The 23,435-nt window shown below is 41.5% G+C and overlaps 2 protein-coding genes across 9 annotated transcripts in view; one reads left to right on the plus strand and one right to left on the minus strand.

Moving 5' to 3' along the window:
- kctd4 (potassium channel tetramerization domain containing 4) overlaps positions 1 to 11,995 on the plus strand; it is an 81,054-nt gene extending 69,059 nt beyond the window's left edge. For 2 of the 7 annotated variants that reach the window (XM_063051162.1, XM_063051163.1), the window contains exon 3: positions 9,176 to 11,994. In XM_063051162.1, coding sequence (XP_062907232.1) covers positions 9,818 to 10,591 — 774 coding nt within the window. In that variant the 5' untranslated portion in view covers positions 9,176 to 9,817 and the 3' untranslated portion in view covers positions 10,592 to 11,994. Of the gene's footprint in view, positions 1 to 9,175 lie in introns of all 7 variants that reach the window. The other 5 variants (XM_063051166.1, XM_063051164.1, XM_063051167.1 and 2 more) reach the window with 4 other exon arrangements.
- gtf2f2b (general transcription factor IIF, polypeptide 2b) overlaps positions 1 to 23,435 on the minus strand; it is a 162,622-nt gene that overhangs the window by 92,992 nt on the left and 46,195 nt on the right. The window contains exon 5 of one of the 2 annotated variants that reach the window (XM_063051160.1): positions 20,482 to 20,514. The exons of the other annotated variant lie outside the window; for it this stretch is intronic. Within the exon in view, the coding sequence (XP_062907230.1) occupies positions 20,482 to 20,514 (33 nt within the window). The remainder of the gene's footprint in view (positions 1 to 20,481; positions 20,515 to 23,435) is intronic. 2 annotated transcript variants of the gene reach the window in all.

Consider the following 23,435-nt stretch of genomic DNA (forward strand, 5'->3'; position numbering starts at 1 on the left):
ACTCCAGATGTGGCCTAACCAGAGTTTTATAAAGTTGCAACATAACCTCATCACTTTTGAACTCAATGTCTTGACTAATAAAAGCAAGCATTCCATAAGCCTTCTTAACCTCCTTATCAATTTGTGTAGCCACTTTCAAGGAGTTATGAACTTGTTCCCAAGATCTCTCTGATCAGCAACACTGATAAGGACCTTGCCCTTAACAGTGTACTGTCTCCTTGCATTTGCCCTGCCAAGGTGCAATACCTCATTTTTACATGGGTTAAACTCCATCTGCCATTTCCCTGCCCATATCTGCAACTGATCTATGTTGCACTGTATTCTTTGCCAGTCTTCTACACAATGCACAACTCCACCAATCTTGGTATCATCTGCAAACTTGCTAACCTACGCAACTACATTTTCATTCGGGTCATTTATATACATCACAAACATCAAAGATCCCAGCACAGATCCCCACGGAACACCACTAATTACAGACCTCCACCTCAAGTAAGTCCCTTCAACCACTACCACTCTCTTCTATGTGCAAGCCAGTTCTGAATCCAAACAGCTAATTTGCCGCAGACACCATGCATTGTAATTTTCTAGAATAGTCTCCCCTGAGGGACTTTGTCAAATGCCTTACTAAAATCCATGTAGACAACATCCACTGCCCTACGTTCATCAATCTCTCTTGTCACCTTGTCAAAAAGCTCAATCAAGTTGATAAGGCACGACCTGCCACACGCAAACCCAAGCTCTCCCTAATTAGGCCATGGGTTTTCAAATGCTCATATGTCCTATCCCTAAGAATTTCCTCCAGCAATTTCCTACAACTGACACAAGACTCTCCACTCTATTGTTTCCAGGATTCTCCCTTGTTCCCTCCTTAAATAGAGGTACAACATTAGCCACTCACCAGTTCTCCAGGACCTCGCCTGTGGTTAGAGAGGATATGAAGAAAATGGCCCCAGCAATCTCATCTCTTGTCTCCTTCAATAAACTGGGGTAAATCCCATCAGGCCCTGGGGACTTATCCACCTTAATACTCCTTAGGAGACACAACACTTCTTCCTCCTTGACCTCTAAACACACAAATGTATTTATACACCCAGCACTGATCTCCTGGTCCTCCATATCCTTTTCCTTGGTAAGTGCTTAAAGGACTCATTAAGTACCTCACTCAAATTCCCTGCATCAAAGCAAATGTTCCCCTCTTTATCCTTGAGTGGACTTACCCTCTCACTGGTTAACTTCTTGCTCTTGATGCACATATAGAACATTTAGAGATTCACCTTTATCCATCCTGCCAAGGCTCCTAGCTTCCTAGTTCCCTTACTTTACTTCTTTTCTGGTTTCTTTATCATCCTCATGTGCTCCGTTTGATTCTGACTTCCGAGGCCTTACATACTTTTCCTTTTTCTTCTTGATTAAATTCATCACCTCTCTCGACATCCAAGGTTCTCTTAATCCCTGTCCCTCCTTCCAACAGCTACATACCTTTCCTGTACTCCGTGCAATTGATGTTTAAACACCCTTCACTTGTCCAGTGTGGACTTGCCAGAAAATTGGTGTTCCCAATCGACTCTTCTTAGTTCCTACCTAATGTCCTCTAGATAGAAAGTTGAGAAACAGGACCTGCAGGGTGGTAATCTCTAGATTGCTGCCTGTGACACAAACTCGTGAGGGTAAAAATAGGGTGATTTGCGTATGAATGCATGGCTGAGGACCTGGTGCAGGAGGTAAGGGTTCAGATTTCTAGATTATTGGGATCTTTTCTGGGGAAGGTACACCTTGTACAAAAAGGATGGGTTACACCTGGACCCAAGGGCATCCAATATCCTTGTGGGCAGGTTGGCTAGAGTTGTTCGAGTGTGTTTAAACTAATTTGGCAGGGGAATGGGAACCAGAGTGATAGTCCTGTAGTGTTGAAGATGAGGTTTACAAACAGAGGCAATGTGTAGTGAGACTTCTAGCAAGGACAGGCTTATGATCTGGCAAAATTGCAGTCAACTGGATGAGTTGAAATGTAAAAGGCAGACAAAATCGAAAAGGGCGAATACAGGACTGAAGGTGTTATATATGAATGCACTCAGTATGTGGAATAAGGTAGATGAACTTGTAGCACAGTTACAGATTGGAATGTATGATGTTGTAGGCATCATTGAATCAGAGTACTCCTTACTTCCTTCCAGTTTTGAGCCAACAACTGAATTACTGTGTCCCACAAATTACCGCAGCACATATTTGAATGTAAAGTTAAGGACTTTTCCCAAACATGTCACGTGAACTACCTGAATTATAAGGAAGGGTATACTAGCAAAAGGCTGAGTGCGATGACGATTCACCACATTGATTGGTGAGATACAGAGACCGTCAGAATGAGCCTGTACTCCCTCAAATTTAAATTAGTAAATAGGTTTCTTTGCTTTGTATGCCAACTATACAGATCATTTCATCACGTCGGTAGTGCAAGGGAAAAACAATAACTGAATGCAGAATAAAGTGTTGCAGTTACAGAGAAAGTGCAGTGCAGGCAGACAAGAAGGTGCAAGGCCATGACAGGATAGAATGAGAGATCAATACGCGAACATATCATGCAAGGGGACAGTTCAACAGTCTTATAACATTGGGGTAGAAGCTGTTCTTGAGCCTGTTGGTATGTGCTTTCAGATTTTTCTAGTAGGAGAGTGTATGCAAAGTTGAAGGAGACTTTGATTATATTGATTGCTTTACGGAAGCAGCAAGGAGTGTAAACAGAGTCTACGGAGAGGAGACTGGTTTTCGAGACATGCTGAGCTGCGTCCACAACTCTGCAGTTCTCTCAATTCTCAGGGAGACCAGTTGCCGACACAAACCGTGATGCATCCAGGTAGAATGCTTTCTGTGGTGCAACTATAAGAGTTAGTGAGGCTTGAGAGGGATGTGGTGAATTTCTTTAGCCTCTTGAGGAAGCAAGGTGCAAGGGCACTTCCACCCCAGGCATTCTCTCTTCTCAGCAACCCCATTGGGCAGCACATACAAAAGCCTGATAGCATGTACCATCAGACTCCTGGATAGCTCCCAGCCTGCTGCTGTAAGACTACTGAACTGTCGACTCATCACAGCTCTGCACTGCACTTCTACCATAACTATTTACTCGTTGTGCATTCTGTTATTGTTTTTTTCTGTATGACCTCATTGCACTATTGTAATGAAATTATGTGTACCAATGGCATGCAAAAGGGAACGAAAACCAACTTCCCCCGAGATCAATAAAGTATGACTATGACTATTTATTTTTTACAGGATATTTGCATAAGTCAGGTCCTCCTTAACTGGGCATCAGACACTGTCTTGAGGCGCTCTTGCTAAGATCTCCTTAATTTCTGCTGATTTACATTTCATGTCCCAATGCCACTCATGTTCAATCCCCGCCCTGATCTCAATGGCGGTCACCATCAAGGGCACCTCCTGTATTCAGGTTCCTTGTCTATGTCTGGACCATGAGTGTGTTTAAACTAATTTGGCAGGGGGATGGGAAACAGAATGGTAGTGTTAAAGATGAGATAGTTGCATTCAAGATCTCGAATGCAAATTGCACATTAGAGAGGTGGTCTACTCATAACATTGCTAGCAAAAACTTTCTCCTCTTGAGTAACACATACAAAATGTTGGAGGAATTCAGCAGGTCATGGAGAGAAATAAACAAGCAATATTTTGGGCCAAGACCCTTTGATGAGCGTCCCGATGAAAGGTGTCAGCCCAAAACATCAACTGTTTAGATGCTGACTGACCTGCTGAGCTCCTCCAGCACTTTGTATGTGTTACTCTGGATTTCTAACATCAGAATCTCTTGTGTTTATGATTTTCTCCTTTGAATCCATCTTGTTTAAATGGGTGGCAGTGCCAGACAATACATCAAAAGATGATCTGAATTTGAAGATGGAGCTTGTGCTCGGTCACTCACATCAGTATTGTCATCGTCAGCTGACAGTATTGGAGGACACGCTGACACATTCTGATTTTCTGATAACTTGCCATTTATTTCTCACCAATGGGACAATAGTACACTTTCCGGTGTCTCAACGAAATGTCTAGATTAATGGAAAATGATCCAACCATTTTAGAAATGACAATATCAACTGTAATTTTAAGGAAATGGGTTTCATTTACTCTATAGCTTCAGGGTTATTTGAAATTAGCAGTCTAACATGATATCAATGCTAAATAAATGAAATTTACTTTGCAGAAATGCAAGGTTTTCCCTTTTTACAAGGTGAACAAGAAATTAAATTAAATGACAGTGACAAAATGGATTTTATTTTACAGCGCATTAACAATTAGAATTTTGGTGTGCATATGACAACAGCATTAAATGTGCATCAGCATAACCTGTGATAACATGGCCACACTACTTCTTTCTCCAGTATTATTGTAAAGTTAGAGATAAATCCTGTTTCATGAGAAGTGCATGAGGATGAGCCAGGAGCCGTAACAAGCATATCTAAAAATTTAACACTAACAGGTAACAGTGCAATACACTACATGCACTCAGTGGCCACTTTATTAGGTACACCTGCTCAATAATGCAAATATCTAATCAGCCAGTCATGGGGCAGCAACTCAGTGCACAAAAGCATGCAGGCATAGTCATGACGTTCAGTTAAAACATCAGGATGAGGAAGAAATGTGACCTAAGTGACCTTGACTGTGAAATGATTGCTGGTGCCTGACTGGGTGGTTGGAGTATCTCAGAAACTGCTGGGCTCCTGGAATCTTCCACATACAGCAGTCACTAGAGTTTACAAATAAGAATGGTGTGAAATACAAAAAAAACATCAAGGGAGTGGAAGTTCTGTGGGACAAAACACTTTGTTAATGAGGGAGGTCAGAGAATGGCCAGCCAGGTTCAAGCTGACAGGAAGGTGACAGTAACTCAAATAACCACATGTTACAACAGTGGTGTGCAGAAGAGCACCTCTGAACATATAATACAATGAATGTTGAAGTGGATGCACTACAGCAGCAGAAGACCATGCAGGGTTCCACTCCTGAACCTAATGAAGTAGTCACTGAATGTAAAACCCAAAGTTTGAAAAAAAATATACAGGTCGACCTTCTCTAATCCGACTACCTGTAATCCGGTTCCTTCGATAATCCGCACTGATTTGAAATTTTCCGTGCAACTGTAATTTCAAATTTTCTGGGCCACCGTACCAATCTGCTGCACATTGTTTTGGTTGCGCTAGATCTGTTCATGTGTCGGCACACTCCTGCAAGCACAGACAGGCGATTCCTGCTCGTTTTCCTGCATTTATTAATACCATTTGCGTGAGGTGCACCCACCCATTTCACCTGCCAGCGGCGGGGGAGCTGGCACGCGCTGGGTCGGTCGGCCTTCTCGCATGCCTGCCGGCAGTCGCACACTGCCCTCCGGCGTCGCCCGGCTGGCGCTCCATTCTCTTCTGCCTATGACCTCTGATCAGACGTGGTCACCCGCTGAACTTAAGCATATTACTAAGCGGAGGAAAAGAAACTAACGAGGATTCCCTCAGTAACTGCGAGTGAAGAAGGAAGAACCCAGTGCGGGGGTGGGGGTGGGTTAACTGCATGTCTGTGTCTTTGCTATCACTTAGCTGACGCTGGTGGTGGGTGTGCTTTATTTTTTGCCGGGTGTGGCTTTATGCGCGGGAGGGAGTAACTTAGGGGTTCTAACATTTAACTGTCGTTCATTCTTTGGGGCACTCCTCTGTTTTTGTGGATGTTTGCGAAGAAAAAGCATTTCAGGATGTATATTGTATACATTTCTCTGACATTAAATGAACCTTTGAACCCTTTGATATTTTAAAGGTATGATCAGGCGGTTAGCTATTGCTTAATGTGATCCTTCTGTAATTTGGCATTTACACTAATCCTGCACTCCTCAGGTCCCAAAGGTGCTAGATTATAGAAGGTCGACCTGTACAACAAACAGAGTTAAGTGTGCTGCTAATCAGCAGATCAGGCAATAGATCAAAGGTCTGAGGTCCTGTTCATGTGAATAATGCTGGACAAGTAAACGTGAAAGAGGGGAGGAGGCTCCAAGAGCATCTCTACCCTGGAGCCCAGCATTAGATTGCTAACCACAAGGGTAAAACAGTCACATTCTGTCATTTTGTCCTTGAAATCCCTAAACAGCACAGGAGCCAGTCTTCAGCCAACTTGATGCACTCCACATGGCATCAAAGAATGGTTCAAGGTACCAAACACAGCAAGATCTGTGAGACCAGACAATATCTGGGCTATAGTATCCGCTCTCCAGAATAAACTGTGTCTCTGGCCAAGATGTTTGAAAACAGTTACAACACTGAAATTTGTTGTCACCTCTTCACAAAAAGGGGGACAAGTTCAACTTGACTAATTACTGCCCAAATCAATCTATTCTCAACCAGCTGAGGAGTGATGGATAATCTGTCATTAATGCTATTAGGATGATTCCACTCACCAATAACCATGCTCAGCGATGCTAAATTTAGGCTTTACCGAGATTACTTGGCTCCGGACCTCACCACAGCTGAATACCTTACGTAAATTGACAGTGCCTGCCACTGACATCAAGGCAACATTTGACCAAGTGTGGCATCAAAAAGACTGGCAAAGGTCATGAACACCAGGGAAAAACACTCCAATTGTTGCAGAAAGGAAGACAGTTGTGGTTATATGAAGTCAGCTATCCAGTCACAAGACATTACTCCAGCAGTTCCTTGGACCAGAATCCTTGAATGAACAGGAGATTCTGTTGGTATATTACCTCCCAGATGCCAGGGCCAGAGACATCTGGAATTGAGCCAATAACATTCTTAAAGGGGGGTTTTATCCCCCCTTGTTCAATCCCTTCCTACCTATGTTTGTGACACTTCTCACGCTCTTAAACTTTTCGATGGTTTTAAGTTCCCTGGCCCCCACCGCTTTATTTTCACCATGGATGCCCAGTCCCTATATACTTCCATCCCCCATCACGAAGGTCTCAAAGCTCTCCGCTTCTTTTTGGATTCCAGACCTAATCAGTTCCCCTCTACCACCACTCTGCTCCGTCTAGCTGAATTAGTCCTCACTCTTAATAGTTTCTCCTTTGGCTCCTCCCACTTCCTCCAAACTAAAGGTGTAGCTATGGGCACCCGTATGGGTCCTAGCTATGCCTGCCTTTTTGTTGGCTTTGTGGAACAATCTATGTTCCATGCCTATTCTGGTATCTGTCCCCAACTTTTCCTTCGCTACATCGACGACTGCATTGGCACTGCTTCTTGCACGTATGCTGAGCTCGTTGACTTTATTAACTTTGCCTCCAACTTTCACCCTGCCCTCAAGTTTACCTGGTCCATTTCCGACACCTCCCTCCCCTTTCTAGATCTTACTATCTCTGTCTCTGGAGACAGCTTATCCACTGATGTCTACTATAAGCCTACTGACTCTCACAGCTATCTGGACTATTCCTCTTCTCACCCTGTCTCTTGCAAAAATGCCATCCCCTTCTCGCAATTCCTCCGTCTCTGCCACATCTGCTCTCAGGATGAGGCTTTTCATTCCAGGATGAGGGAGATGTCCTCCTTTTTTAAAGAAAGAGGCTTCCCTTCCTCCACTATCAACTCTGCTCTCAAATGCATCTCCCCCATTTCACGTACATCTGCTCTCACTCCATCCTCCCGCCACCCCACTAGGAATAGGGTTCCCCTGGTCCTCACCTCCCACCCCACCAGCCTCCGGGTCCAACATATTATTCTCCATAACTTCCGCCACCTCCAATGGGATCCCACCACTAAGCACATCTTCCCCTCCCCCCCCCTGCTTTCCGCAGGGATCGCTCCCTACGCGACTCCCTTGTCCATTTGTCCCCCCCCATCCCTCCCCACTGGTCTCCCTCCTGGCACTTATCCGTGTAAGCAGAACAAGTGCTACACATGCCCTTACACTTCCTCCCTTACCACCATTCAGGGCCCCAAACAGTCCTTCCAGGTGAGGCGACACTTCACCTGTGAGTCGGCTGGGGTGATATACTGCGTCCGGTGCTCCCGATGTGGACTTCTATATATTGGCGAGACCCGACGCAGACTGGGAGACCGCTTTGCTGAACACCTACGCTCTGTCCGCCAGAGAAAGCAGGATCTCGCACTGGCCACACATTTTAATTCCACATCCCATTCCCATTCTGATATGTCTATCCACAGCTTCCTCTACTGTAAAGATGAAGCCACACTCAGGTTGGAGGAACAACACCTTATATTCCGTCTGAGTAGCCTCCAACCTGATAGCATGAACATCAACTTCTCTAACTTCCGCTAATGCCCCACCTCACCCTCATACCCCCTCTGTTATTTAATTTTATACACACATTCTTTCTCTCACTCTTCTTTTTTCTCCCTCTGTCCCTCTGACTATACGCCTTGCCCATCCTCTGGGTTCCCCCCCCTTTCTTTCTCCCTGGGCCTCCTGTCCCATGATCCTCTCGTATCCCTTTTGCCTATCACCCGTCCAGCTCTTGGCTCCATCCCTCCCCCTCCTGTCTTCTCCTATCATTTTGCATCTCCCCCTCCCCCTCCAGCTTTCAAATCTCTTACTCACTCTTCCTTCAGTTAGTCCTGACGAAAGGTCTCGGCCTGAAACGTCAACTGTACCTCTTCCTAGAGATGCTGCCTGGCCTGCTGCGTTCACCAGCAACTTTGATGTGTGTTACATTCTTAAAGGGGTGGGTGAGCAGCCAGATGTTGTGGTCCACATCGTTACCAATGACATAGGCAGGAAGATGAGGTGATGAGGTCTTGCAAAGTGAGTTCAAAGGTTTAGGTGCTAAGGTAAAGGACAGGACCTCTAAGGTGGTGATCTCAGGATTGCTACCCATGCCATATGTTAGTGAGGCCAGAAATAAGAATATCATTCAGTTTAACACGTGCCCAAGGAGATGGTGCAGGAGACAGGACTTCAGGTTTTTGAATCATTGGGTTCTCGTCCAGGAAGGTGGGATCTGTATGTATGGGAAGAGGAGCAATATCCTTGCGGGAAGGTTTGCTAGTGCTGCTCTGAACAAGTTTAAAGCAAAGTTTCAGGGGGATGGGAACCAGAGTGCCAGGGCAGATACTGGAGCAGTTGTGGGGGAGGTAGATATGAGCCTGTACATATGAGAAGGGAATTGAACAGTCCAGCATGGTGGAACTAATTTATTTTTATTTGTTTATAGATACAACACGGAACAGGCTCTTCCAGCCCAACGAGCCGCACCACCCAGCAACCCATCTTTTTAACCCTAGCCTAATCACAGGACAATTTACAATGACCAATTAACCTACTAACCTGTACAGCCTTGGACTGTGGGAGGAAACCAGAGCACCCGGAGGAAACCCACACACAAACAGGAAGAACGTACAAACTGAGGACACCAGAATTCAACTCTTAAGCCCCGAGCTGTAATTAACTAACTACTACACTACTGTGGTGCCCCACTAATGTTCTATGTTGCATCTATTTCAATGCAAGGAGTATTGTAGGTAAGGCAGATGCGCATAGAGCTTGGATCAGCACTTGGAATTACGTTGTAGTAGTCATTAGTGAGACTTGGTTGCAGGAGAGCCAAATCAGGTTAGAAGATCAGCAAAACATTGTGGGCTGGAGGTCTGAATTCTGCTGTTCTGTTCTATGTTAATCATATTACTGCACATTTACTGAATACAATGATAAAATACCACCTATTGCGAAATGCTGCTGACATCTAAAGAAATCCCATCGATATATCCATTTCATTATTCCTTCTGTATGCATACAGGTGAATTTCCTTACAAACAACATACGTGATACAACCCGAGTTAACATCAAGGGTTCTGCAATGGAAGGGAAGGGTAATAAGAAAGAAACTCACTTTGAAGGAAAATACAACTATGCAGAAAACTACTTACAAAAGGGCAAGAATTGCAAAGCGTCTGTGATCACAGTTAATGTTGGTGGGTACCTCTACACAACGCAGAGACATACATTAACTAAGCATGTTGATTCCTTGCTGGAAGCTTTGATAAATGGCAAAACTCAGAGCAGTGCTGACGGCAATGGGAACTACTTCATTGACCGTGATGGCTCACTGTTCAGGCACATCCTTAATTTCCTACGAAACGGCGAGCTTCTCTTACCAGAAGGATTTCAAGAGATTCAACTTTTAGCACAGGAGGCAGAATTCTATCAGATAAAGCCTCTAATAGAGGCTCTGAAAACCAAGTTAGCTCATGTGCAACAGGCACCAGAGGTCACATTCCTGGAAATAATCGACAGCCACGATCGCTCTCATGGCCTCAAAATCTACTGCAATTCTGCAGATTTCATTGCAAGGATCAAGTCACGCATAATTCAAGTATCAAAAAGCCGTCTAGATGGATTTCCTGAAGAATTTGTGGTCTCATCACATGTCATCCAGTTTAAGTTCTTCATCAAATCTGAAAGTGGGGCACGTCTGGTTCTCAAGGAAGACAACACATTTGTTTGCACGCTGGAGACCCTCAAGTTTGAGGCCATCATGATGGCTTTAAAGAATGACTTCAAGTTGCTGACCAGTTTGGATAGCTCTAAGGGGTCAATTGTTCAAAGCGACGCACTTCATTTTCTAAAGTAAATCCAGTTTCAGACGAAATACATATCATAAACAGAGGTAATATTACACTTCTGTAAATGCTATGTCACAGTATTTAGACTATAGAACTGACCGCTCAGTCAATATGTTACCTTCATGATACAGGATGTTAAGCTCCATTAAACCGTAAAGTACAATCTCAGTCCACTGATTACATTACTATCCAATTTTTACATCATCACTTTCACGTGTCATCTACTTAGATGATTAGGAAGCCACCATTAATTATCTAGAGTGAAATACTGCTATTATTTTCTGAGTGAGAAAGAAACCATTAATGTTTCCCATAGTTTCACAATCTTTAAAAATCTTCATAACCTCTGAAAATGAAATTCTTAGGGAAAAAATTCTATTTTATTACACTTTCATTTTGAAAAGGCAATGCAAGCTCTTACCTTAATTACTGAGTTTTAAAATTATTTCAGCTTTCTTACAAAAGTTTTAAATTTAGTGTTTAGAAAATTACCTCTAGAGATGACATGATTTCACTGGAATACTCCAGGGAAAAGCAGACACAATTACAGAACTGTAAATTTTACATCAAAATAATTCAGGATAAAATTAATTTAGTGCATAAGGCTGCTCTCATTTAATCACCAGGATTCAGTAATCATTTTTACATTCAAGCTTCTCATTGCATTATAAAGTTATTCAGTCATAAATGGTTCATTTGTTCTCTATGCAGAAGCTTAGGAAGAATAATGGCATCATTTCAGCACAGTCACGGTTTTCTTCAAATTAGCTGCCTCAGATTGAAGATACTCATCTCCTTGAATCAAAATCACTGCCAAATCAGCTACTCTTACCCTGCAACAAATCTTTTTCCGAATTAAATATCTATGGTGTTTTAGAACCTGAAGTCACAGAGAGAGCAATGAAGAATTATCCCCAGTGAGCTTCCAATATCTGCAATGCCTCCGTGGGGAAGCAGCTACACAGCCTATCATTCATCAGAGACGATAAATATATAACAAGCCACTCTTTGATATTTTTAACAGCTTCACTAACGACCACCACTGTTTCCAGCATTGTATTGTAATTAAGACTATAACAGAACAAAATGAAAAGCATAGATGGAAATTACATTAGAAATAAAATTGACATTTTTACATCCAAAGTACCTCTTGTAACTTCCTAGTATGATAATATAATGAATTATAATCTACAATTGTGAATATATAACAGTAATTGCAAATATCAAACAATATTGTTAAATACAAATAAAATAAGTATTTAAGGAATGACATTATGCATGGAATGTGTTTCACATATATCAGGTTATGAATAAAAACTAACCATTGAGAAAACTATTTTGTTTGAACACTGTATGTTGAAGTTGTAGAAGACTTTGCTGAGGCCTAATTTGGAGTGTTGTGTGCAGTTTGGTCACCTAGCTACAGGATAGATGTCAATAAGACTGAAAGAAAACTTACGAGGATGTTGCCAGAACTTGAAGACCTGAGTTATAGGGAAAGGTTGAACAGGTTTGGACTTTATTCCCTGGAGTGAAGGAGATTGAGGGGAAATTTCATAAAGGTGTGCAAAATTATGAGGGGTATAGATAGAGTAAATGCAAGCAAGCTTTTTCCACTGAGGTTGGGAGATATCAGAACTTTAGGTCAGGGGTTAAGGGTGAAAGGTAAAATAATTAAGGGGAACATGAGGGGGAATGTCTTCACTCAGAGGTTGGTGACAGTGTGGAACGAGTGCCAGCAGATGTGGTGGAAACAAGTTCAATTTCAATATTTAAGTGAAATTTGCAGAGGTACAGTTGCAAGAAAAAGTTTGTGAACCCTTTGCAATAATCTGGTTGCCTGCATGATTTACTCATAAAATGTGGTCTGATCTTCATCTAAGTCACAACAATAGACAAACACATGTGTCCACCGTAAGAAAAATACTGAACAAGAATGGTGTTCATGGAAGGACACCATGAAGGAAACCACGGCTCTCCAAAAAAAAATTGCTGCACATCTCAAGTTTGCAAAAGACCACCTGGATGTTCAGCAACACTTCTGGGACAATATTCTGTGAACAGATGAGACAAAAATTGAACTTTTTCGAAGAAATGCGCACCATTATGCTTGGAGGAAAAGCGTACTGCACACCAACACCAAAACCTCATTCCAACTGTGAAGCATGTGGAAGGAGCATCATGGTTTAGGGCGGCTTTGCTACCTCAGGGCCTGGACAGCTTGCAATCATTGAGGGAACAATTAATTCAAAATTGTATCAAGACATTTTACAGGAAAATGTCAGGGTAGCGGTCTGTCACCTGAAGCTTAATAAAAGTTGGATGAGGCAAAAAGACGATGATCCGAAACACAAGAGTAAGTCAACAACAGAATGGTTTAAAAAGAAGAAAATTTATGTTTTGGAATGGCCAAGTCAGACCTTAACCCAATTGAGATGTTGTGGCATGGCCTGAAGAGGGTCTTCCTGCAGAAATACCGATGATTTGAAACAGTTTTGTATAGAGAATTGGTCTAAAATTCCTCCTCGCCATTGTGCAAGTCTGATCTGCAGCTACAGGAAATGTTTGGTGGAGGTTATTGAATATACTGGTTCACACAGCCTGGACTGTAAATGATTAAGCAATATGTTCAAAGAAGATATGAAAAGTACAATTGTTTGCGCGTTATTAGTTTAGGTAGATTGAGTTTGTCTATTATTGTGACTTAGATGAAGATCAGAGCACATTTTATGAGTAATTAATGCAGAAAACCAGGTAACCACAAAGGGTTCAGCTGAAGGATCAAAACCCAAACAACACAGATTTAAAGAAACTGGCAGAAGGATTAGCGGTCAGAATAAGGAAAGATTTTATTTGCACTGAGAGGATGATAGGTATCTGGGTAGGAGAAGCAAAAATCTCACCAGCTCTAAAACGTCTCTGATGTGACCTATGGGGCTTCAGATCAGAAGAACTGAAACTGGGCTAACAAGGTTACAATAGACAAGTCTGCTCAATACTGTCCAGTTCCAGATAGTGGATGGATTGCAGGAGCATGTCATCAGTAAAGTTGTAAGTAGCAACATAAGACAAAGGAGTAGAATTAGGCCATTCCATCATGGCTGATTTATTACTCCTCTCAATCCCATTCTCCTGCCTTCTCTGTAAAACCTTTGACACCCTTACTAATCAAGAACCCATCAACCTCTGTATTAAACATACCCAATAACTTGGCCACTACAAACACCTGTGGCAATGATTTCCACAGATTCACCATTCTCTAGTTGAAGTTCGGCCCGAAATGTCAACTGTACTTATTTCCATAGGTGCTGCCTGGCTTGCTGAGTTCCTCCAGCATTTTGTGTGTGTTGCTCGGAATTCCAGCATCTACAGATTTTCTCTTGTTTGTGGAATCTCCTCCTTATCTCTGTTCTAAAGCAACATCCTTCTATTCTGAGGCTGTACCCTCTGGTCCTAGACTCCCCCATAATAGAAAACATCTTCTCCACACCCACTCTATCTAGGCCTTACAATATTCGATAGGTTTCAATAAAATCTCCCCTTGTTTTTCTAAACTACAGGGAGTACAGGTCCAAAGCCACAAACACTAATCATATGTTTAATCCTTTCATTCCCAGGATCATTCTTGTGAACCTCCTCTGGACCCTCTCCAATGCCAGTACATTTTTTCTAAGATAAGGGGCCCAAAACTGCTCACAATACTCCAAGTGCAGTCAGACTAATGCTTTATAAAACCTCCAGCATTACATCCTTGTACTTATATTCTAGTCCTCTCAAAATGAATGCTAACATTGCTTTTGGCTTCTTCACCATTGAATCAATCTGCAATTTACCCTTTAGGGAATCCTGCACTGGGATTCCCAAGTACCTTTGTACCTCCGATTTTTGAATTTGTTCCCTATTTGCTCCCTATCAAAGTGCACAACCAAGTGTATTCCATCTTCCACTTCTTTGCCCATTCTCCCATTCTGTCTAAGTCTGTCTGCCAACTCCCTACTTCCTCAACATCACCTGCCTCTCCATCTATTTTAGTATCACCCACAAACTTGGCCACAGAGGCATCAATTCCGTCACACAAATCATTGACGTATAACGTGAAAACACCAACCCCTGCGGAACACCACTAGTCATTGGCAGCCAAGCTGAAGAGGCCCCTTTATTCCCACGCTTTTCCTCCTGCCAGTCAGCCAATCTGCTATCCACGCTGGTATCTTTCCTGTAATAGCAGTCTTATGTGCAGCAGCTTGTCAAAGATCTTCTGAAAATCCAAGTAAGTGACATCCACTGACTCTCTTTTGTCTATCCACTCTGTTATTTCCGCAATGAAATTTCAACATTTTGTTAGGCAGGGTTTCCCTTTCAGGAAATCATGCTGACTGACCTATTTTATCATGTGCCTCCAAATACCTGAAACCTCAACAATATTAGACTCCAACACCTTACCAACCACTGAAGTCAGGCTAACTGGCCTATAATTTCCTGTCTTTTGCCTTCCTCCCATCTTGAAGATTGGAGTGAGATTTGCAACTTTCCAATCCTCCGGAACCATTCCAGAATCTACTGATTCTTGAAAGATCATTACTAATGCTTCCACAATCTCTTCAGCTATCTCTTTCAGAACACTGGTGCGTAGTTCATCTGGTTCAGGTGACCTATCTACCTTTAGATCTTTCAGTTTTCCAAGCACTTTCTCCTTAGTAATAGCGACTACACTCACTTCTGCCCCCTGACACTCTCGAATTTCTGGCATACTGTTGGTGTCTTCCACAGTGAATATTGACATAAAATACTTATTGAGTTCATCTGATATTTCTTTGTCCCCCATTACTACCTCTCCAGCGTTATTTTCCAGCGGTCAATATCCACTCTCACCTCTCTTTTACTCTTTATATACCTGAAAAAGCTTTTTGCATCCTCTTTTATATTATTGGTTAGCTTACCTTCATATTTCATCTTTTCCCTCATTTCTTTTTTAGTTGCCTCTATTGGTTTTTAAAAACTTCCCAATTCTCTAGCTTCCCACAAATTTTTGCTATATTATGCTTTTCTCTTTTGCTTGTAACCACAGTTGCCTCACCCTCCCCTTTAGAATACTCCTGTGGGATGAAGTAATCTTGTGCCTTCCGAATTTCTCCCAGAAACTCCAGCCATTGCTGCTCTGCCACTATCTCTCCTAGTGTCCCCTTCCGACCAACTTTGGCCAGCTCCTCCTTCATGCCTCTGTAATTCCCTTTACTCCAGTGTAATGCAGATACATCTGATTTCAGCTTCTCCCTCTCAACTGCAGAGTGAATTCAATCATATTATGATCACCGCCTCCTAATGGTTCTTTAACTTTAAGTTGCCTAATTAAATCTGGTTCATAACAGGACATCCAATCCAGAATTGCCTTATCTCTAATGGGCTCAACCACAAGCTGCTCTAACAAGTCATGTTATAAGCACTCTACAAATTCCTTCTCTTGTGATCCTGTGCCAACCTGATTTTCCCAATCTACCTGAATATTGAAATTCTCCATGACTATTATAACTTTGCTCTTTTTTACATGCCTTTTGTATCTCCCATTGTAATCTGTACCCTACATCATGGTTACTGTTTGCAGGCCAGTATATAACTCCCATCAGTGCTTTATTTTGTCCTTGCAGTTTCTAGCTCACCTGGCAGGAACCTTCTCACTGAGTGTGGGTTTCTCAGAGGAAAACCCTCATCTCCTATAACCACATCCAATCTGCTGTAAAAGCTTAAAGATCAAGGACAGAACTGATCCGTGCAAATACAAATATGCGTCTGCTAGCTTGGTTCTGGGTGGTGACAATGACAATTTCAGGCATGGTCACAGGCCAACTAAATGCTACTGGAGTAGATCCTCTTGCAGTGGCAGACACTACTGCATTAAAATGTGACATTTGCAAAATAAATCTGGGTGTCTGATGATTCACAAAAGGCTAGCATACAGAACAACAGGTCATTATGAAAGCCAACACATTGTGATTGCTAGGGGAGACGAATACAAAAGTAGTGAGGTTATGTTTCAGTATATGGGACATTCTTTAGATCACATTTGGAGAACTGTATACAGTGTTGGTCATCCTTATTTAAAAAGGGATGCAATTCCATTGGAAGCAAGTCAGAGGAGGTTAACAGGTAAGATTAATATCTGGAATTGGATGTCTCCAGAAATGCTGCTTGTATTGACTGAAAATTAGAAAAGAGACAGATGAAGTAATTAAGACATTTAAGGTAGTGAGTTGTGGACTTAGAGAAACTGCTTCCTCATGTGTGAGAATCTGGAACTAGGAATGACAGTCCAAAAAAGAATTGACAATTGAAGATATCACTGAGGTAATTTTTTCTCTCTCAGAATACTGTTAGCCTTTGGCATGATCTTTCCTCAAACTGCAGCGGAGGGCAGTGTTTCAGAATATTTTTAAGGCAGAGGCCAACAGTTTCTTGATAAGGTATGGGGTAAAAGGAATGTTAAATTGATGTTTGAATCAAATCAGCCATGATCTTTTAAATGGGGGACTCAGGATTAATGAGTATGCCTGGTGAAGACAGGATACAAGACTTTCTAATGTAGTGTCATGCTGATAACAGTGACGTTGTACGTGTCCCTTACACCAGTGCACTAACCTAGAACAATTCAAATGCACAAGAATATAAATAGTTACTTCCAACACAGTTCCAGCCCAGCTTTGTGCCTGCAACAATCAACATAACCTTATCAACACCTTCCAGTACACCTTGTGAGATAAAGTGAGCTCCCTTGTCCATCCCTCTTCATTCTCTCATGCCTCGTAGACTGGTCACCAGAGCACTTGTGTGCTGTTGAATTATTTGAGTCAAAGTACTTCTGAACTATTTACTGCAGACTAACAAACTGCCCAGAGGTCTGGAAAAAGACATACCCACAACTAAATCCAACTATTATTCCATAAATAAGTTATCAACAAATTGTCGGTAATTGATGTACAGTGATTGGGGTAGGAGTGTGACCATTCCTGCTTCATACATGGCGTTCGTTACCATAAGAACTGAAGACTTTGCATCAGTTGTCCAGTTGAGATCCAATTTCCCAGCACTATTGTCGATTTGGCAAAGTACTGATTGATGTCACCAGCTGTCAGTTCTGCATCCCTCCTAAATATATATACATCAGATGCTACATAGATCTTTTTAGCACTCCCAACATGTCTTGTTATGACATTGGAAGAGGTTACTTGGCCCATTCAGTCAATGTCAGCTCCCAGAACAATCTCATTAATCCTAATCCTCTGCTTATTTTCCTCTAACACATGCATACTCATCAATTCCACCTTGACTCTCCTATCATCTACTTGTGTAAGGATAACTTTTAGTCACCAATTAACCTGCTAACTAGCACGTTATGTTGGAACCAATGCACCCAAAGGAACCCATGCAGTCACAGAGAGAAGGAGCAAACTTCACACAGACAGTGCTCCCGCGTTAGGAATGCCTCTCGCTGTCATCGGCACTACCCGCTGCACCGCCGAGGCACACAGGGCGCAAACTGGACTACAAAAGTGTACTTACATCTTAAATGGTACAAAGCACGGGTATCATGCATCCAAATATTATGGCCTAAGGCTCTAGATTTCCAGCATCTGCAGTACCTCTTGTGTCTGTGATTATGGCCTAGGTCCCTGCCTATTCACTTCTTTTGGCATTATTCCATTTAATGTATATTTTAAAATGCACTGCCTCTTCCTCAGTAGGTCAGATAGTATACATAGAATAAGAAACAGTTAATGTAACAAAATTAGCTTTCATCAGCATTGGAAAAATAGAGAAATATGGTGAAAGGTCAGTGATCTGAAACACTGATATTTATTTTTATCTCCATGAATGCTGCCTGACCTGTTTTTCGCTTTTTATATTAAAAATATATAATAACGACATGCAGGGAAATGGGAGTGGGAAGAAGGGAATGGGAAGATTCGTAATGAGTTGGGAGGTAAGAAAAAGTAAATAACGAAAGACAAAAGATTCCTATCCATTCTTATCCCATCCACGTAGGTAGGGATCCAAGGGAATACAAGGCCGTTATTCAAATGGAGGTGGAGGTGATGGCAAGAGGGCTTAAAAGTACCATGTGAGCAGAGAAAGCAGAAAACAGGACGTTAACTGAGTGAAGAATTCACTGTTGTTTGAACAGGATCAATGTCAAAACTGGGAAAACAAAGTTTGATAAAGTGGTAACTTAGCATCAAGAAGGATCACAAGCTGGGAGAAGTGGCCCAATACTGGTCACTAAAAAGAAAAAAAGCACAAATGAGCAAGGGTAACAGAGACAAAATCAAGGAATTTGAACATACAAATGCAGAGTCAGAAGGAGTATTTACAGTATAGGAGACAGATACCACAAGAGAAAGAGAAAAGGGGACAATAGCAGGGGAAGTGAATCAGTGGAACGGGAGATAGAAAGCATCAAAGGGGATCTAGGAGAGAGAACATGAGAGGGGAGAGAAATTCAGGGAGCATGAACACATGCCAGAATGAAGATTAATGGGGCAAAAACTTGCAAGCCTGAATGCCAGCAGGTGTGGGATTGGAAGGGTGGAAGTACACAGTCAGTGATGACTGAGAATAGATATTCATGTTTCTAAAATTCCAGATTGTTATTTTGGTGTGTCATGGATGAATTTAATTATTGAAGTCTATCAATTCAAATTAAATTTTATTATGGTGCTCTAAGGGTGATTTTTTGGCGCAGCATCTATAAAATGCCTTGACTTAAAGTTATTCAACCATAAAAATCTGAAGCCATCAATAACTCAATGGTGATTATAGTTAAGAGGGTAAGAGTGGAAATCAAAGTACAGCACAGGCTGGAAATACAAAACAAAAGAAGAAAATGGTGAAAATGCTGAGGTGAGGGAGCAGATGTGAGCGGAGAAACAGATTGCAACATTTCAGGTCTAAGACTCTATTAAAACCTTTACAAGAAAAGGATGTTTGGGCAATGCAAGTATGAAGAAGGAAATATAAAATAAGCACTTGACATCTACTTCTGATACTGTGTCAGAGCAAAACAACGCAAGTCTACTGTCCGACAGGCAGATGGGTAAAATTTCTTTCAACGTTTGTTCCTTATTGATCATTAAACTAATGAAATGATCTGCTTTGCTTTGCTAAATCAGGGTTAATAAAATAACTTGAGTTGCCCTTTTCAAAATAAATTCTTTGAATATGATGCATTTTGAAAATGTTGATACAATAAAGCTTTATATAAATGAAACACTTTTCTGGATCCAGTTTTAATCCATATGCCCAAGTGTCACAGTTAGAATTATAAATAAAAGTCAGCTCAAAATCCACCAAGCTAGAGAACACCTACAGCAAGGTAAGTTATGTAGTAGATTATAACTCAGCCTAAGTAGAGAATTTAAGTAGTAAAAGTTAAATACCCATAACAAGCTTTAATTTTTCATTTTCCAACCACAGATTATCATTATGCCATACGAATGGCAAGATCCCACTAGACACAATTTGCTACAAATAAACTAGGTACGCAGTCTACTGCAAGTCTTCTTTAATGAGACTAAAGCTAATCACTAGTGTTATTCCAGCAAATTTCACCGTCCTTTGTCTCTACAGAGATCACAAAATGAATTGTCTGTGCCTATCCAACTGGTCTATTGAAGGATATTTTTTTTTACAAGTAAGAGCTGCATCTTGAATTTTATGAATTTAATTACCATAATGTTGATCATCTTCTACAGTTCTTATTTATATCTTTATTAGCAAAATGACATGGATATAAAAGATGACCAGAAAGCACATATGAATATACTGTACCAAATTAACTTGTCTTTGGCTTTGCTGGATTCTGACAGTGAAATATGAGGAAATGTTCATTACAACAAACAACACTTACCATTGCCGCCATCAGATTTGTCTTCTGACTGTCCTACACAAGATAAAAATAAACTTCTGTAATATTATCCTACGATAGAAAAACATACAAGAAAACAATTCTAAAAGAGAAGGAAAATATTCCCAAATATAAAATTTAGCAATATGGATCACAATTATTTAACAAATGCAAAATTCTGTTTGGTTGCTATGAACTAAAAGCTTTAAAATTTATGTTTAATATCAATAAAATAGAATTTATTGTAAATAACCTGGCTCAAATCTGCCTAAAATAATTTGAACCTTCAGAAGTACGATCCCAATTTATTCTGAACAGAGATGGAGGTCCTGCAGACTGCATTCTGTTTAATCTTTGGGGATGGGTTCACAGAGAAGATATTTTATTTTATCATCCCTAGTTTCCTTAAAGTTGTGGTGAATTCCCTTGCTAAATCGCTATCCATGCCATGAAGTTAATGCTATGTAAGGCAAGTGCCTTGAGTACGTTGAGGTGAAGAAAGAAGCAATATTGGAGCTTTTGAAAGACATTAGGATAGCTAAGTTCCTGGGGCCAGACAGGATATAACCCAGGTTACTATGGAAAGCAAGAGAAGAGATTGATGGGGTATAAAGATGATCTTTGTTTCCTCGCTGGCCACAGGAGTAGTACTAAAGGATTTGAGGATGGCAAGCATTGTTTCTTTGTTCAAGAAGAGTAATATAAAAGTATAGACCATATAGTCTTATGTCCATAGTGACAAACTAACAGAAAGAATTCTTAGGGAAAGGATCTACGAGCATTTGGAGAAGCGTAAGTCTTATTAGGGACAGTCAGCATGGCTTTATGAGGGGCAGGTCATACCTCACAGGTATCACTGATTTTTTCAAAACAAATTAATAAAGGTGGAGCAGTGGATGTGGTGTTTAACATTGATAAATGCGAGGTCATTCACAGGAAGGAAAAATGAAAGAACAGATTATTACTTAAATGGTAAAAAATTGCAGCATGCTGCTGTGAAGAGGGACTTAAGAGTGTTTGTGCATGAATCACAAAAGGTTGGTTTGCAGGAGTAGCAGGCTATCAAAAAGGCAAATGGAATGTTGGCCTTCATTGCTAGAGGGAATGAGTTTAAGAGCAGGGAGGTTATGCTGCAACTGTACAGGGTACTGGTGAGGCCGCACCTGGAGTACTGTGTGCAGTTCTGGTCTCCTGACTTGAGGAAGGACATATTGGCTTTGGAGGCAGTGCAGAGGAGGTTCACCAGGTTCATTCCAGAGATGAGGGGATTAGACCATGTGGAGAGATTGAGTCACCTGGGACTGTACTTGCTAGAATTCAGAAGAATGAGAGGAGATCTTACAGAAATATATAGAATAATGAAAGGGATAGATAAGATAGAGGCAGGAAAGTTGTTTCCACTGGTAGGTGAGACTAGAACTAGGGGCATACCCTCAAGATTCGGGGGAGTAGATTTAAGATGCAGATGAGGAGGAACTGCTTTTCCCAAAGTGTGGTAAATCTGTGGAATTCTCTGCACAATGAAGCAGTGGTTACCTCAGTAAATATATTTAAAACAAGGTTGGATAGATTTTTGCATAGTAGGGGAATTAAGGGTTATGGGGAAAAGGCAGGTAGGTGGAGATGAGTCCATGGCCAGATCAGCCATGATCTTACTGAATGGCAGAGCAGGCTCGATGGGCCAGACTGCCTACTCCTGCTCCTATTTCTTATGTTTTTATGTATATGGATTTTGGTAAGGCATTTGCCAAAGATCCCCAATTGAAGGCTCATCCAGAAAGTGATGAGGCATGGGATTCATGGAAACTTGGCAATGTGGATTCAGAATTAGCTAGCCCACAGATGGCAAATGGTGGTATTAGGTGGAGCATATTCGACCCGGAGATCGGTGACCAGTGGTGTTCCACAAGGACCCCTGCTCTTTGTAATTATGATATATGATTAGGATGATGAAGTGGAAGGGTGGATTAGTAAATTGGCAGATGGGACAAAAGGTGGTGTTGTTGTAGATAGCGTAAAGGGTCATAGAGAGATTGCAGAGCTGGGCTGAGAAACTGGTAAAAGGAGTTCATTCTGGAAAACTGCGAAATGGTATACTTCGGAAGGCTGAGTTGAGCACAAGGTTAATGACAGGATTCTCAGCAGTGTGGATCAGAGGGCTCTTGGTGTCCACGTCCATAGATCCTTCAAGGCTGCCGGCCTTCACTAACTGGGGAGTTGAGTTGTAGAGTCAGGAGCTAATGTTGCAGCTCAGTAAAACTGTTTAGACCACACCTGGAACGTTGTGTTCAGTTCTGGTTGCCACATTATAGGAAGGATGTGGAAACTTTAAAGAGGGTGCAGAAATTTACCAGAATGCTGCCTGGAGTAGAGAACATGTTTTGTCAGGAAAGGTTGAGCGAACTATTGATTTTCTCTTTGGAGTGATTGAGGATGAGACACAACTTGATAGAGGCGTATAAGATTCTGAGAGGATAACGATATACTGTATTTCCAAGTCAAAATGTTATGTGACTTAGAAGGAAATCTGTTTGGGATGGTGTTTTCACATGCTCACTGTCTTTTTTCTTGGTGGTAGAAGTCATGGGTTAGGTAGATGTTGTCATGATCACTTTGGTGAGTAACTGTAGATCAGTTGTAGTGTACCGATGTTTATGATGGTGGGGAGTGCAAATTAAACTCAGACCAGATTAACATGGCATTCTTAACGGATGGTTAACAATGCTACACAATAGACTCAATTTCTGATGCAAAGCAGTGTAAACTGAGCATCAAGATTCATATTAAACAACATTATACGGCAGTTTTATTCAGAGCTTCATTTACGTTATTAAAATGTATTATTTTTGTGCTTAGAGTGAACAACAACACTACAATACTAATGTCAATGTCATGCTCTTTATTTGTGATCACATTCTGTCCCATTCTCAATTATACTCAACTATACAGAGACAAAG

The sequence above is a fragment of the Mobula hypostoma genome, chromosome 6 (assembly GCF_963921235.1).
Source record: "Mobula hypostoma chromosome 6, sMobHyp1.1, whole genome shotgun sequence".
Lineage (NCBI taxonomy): Eukaryota > Metazoa > Chordata > Chondrichthyes > Myliobatiformes > Myliobatidae > Mobula > Mobula hypostoma.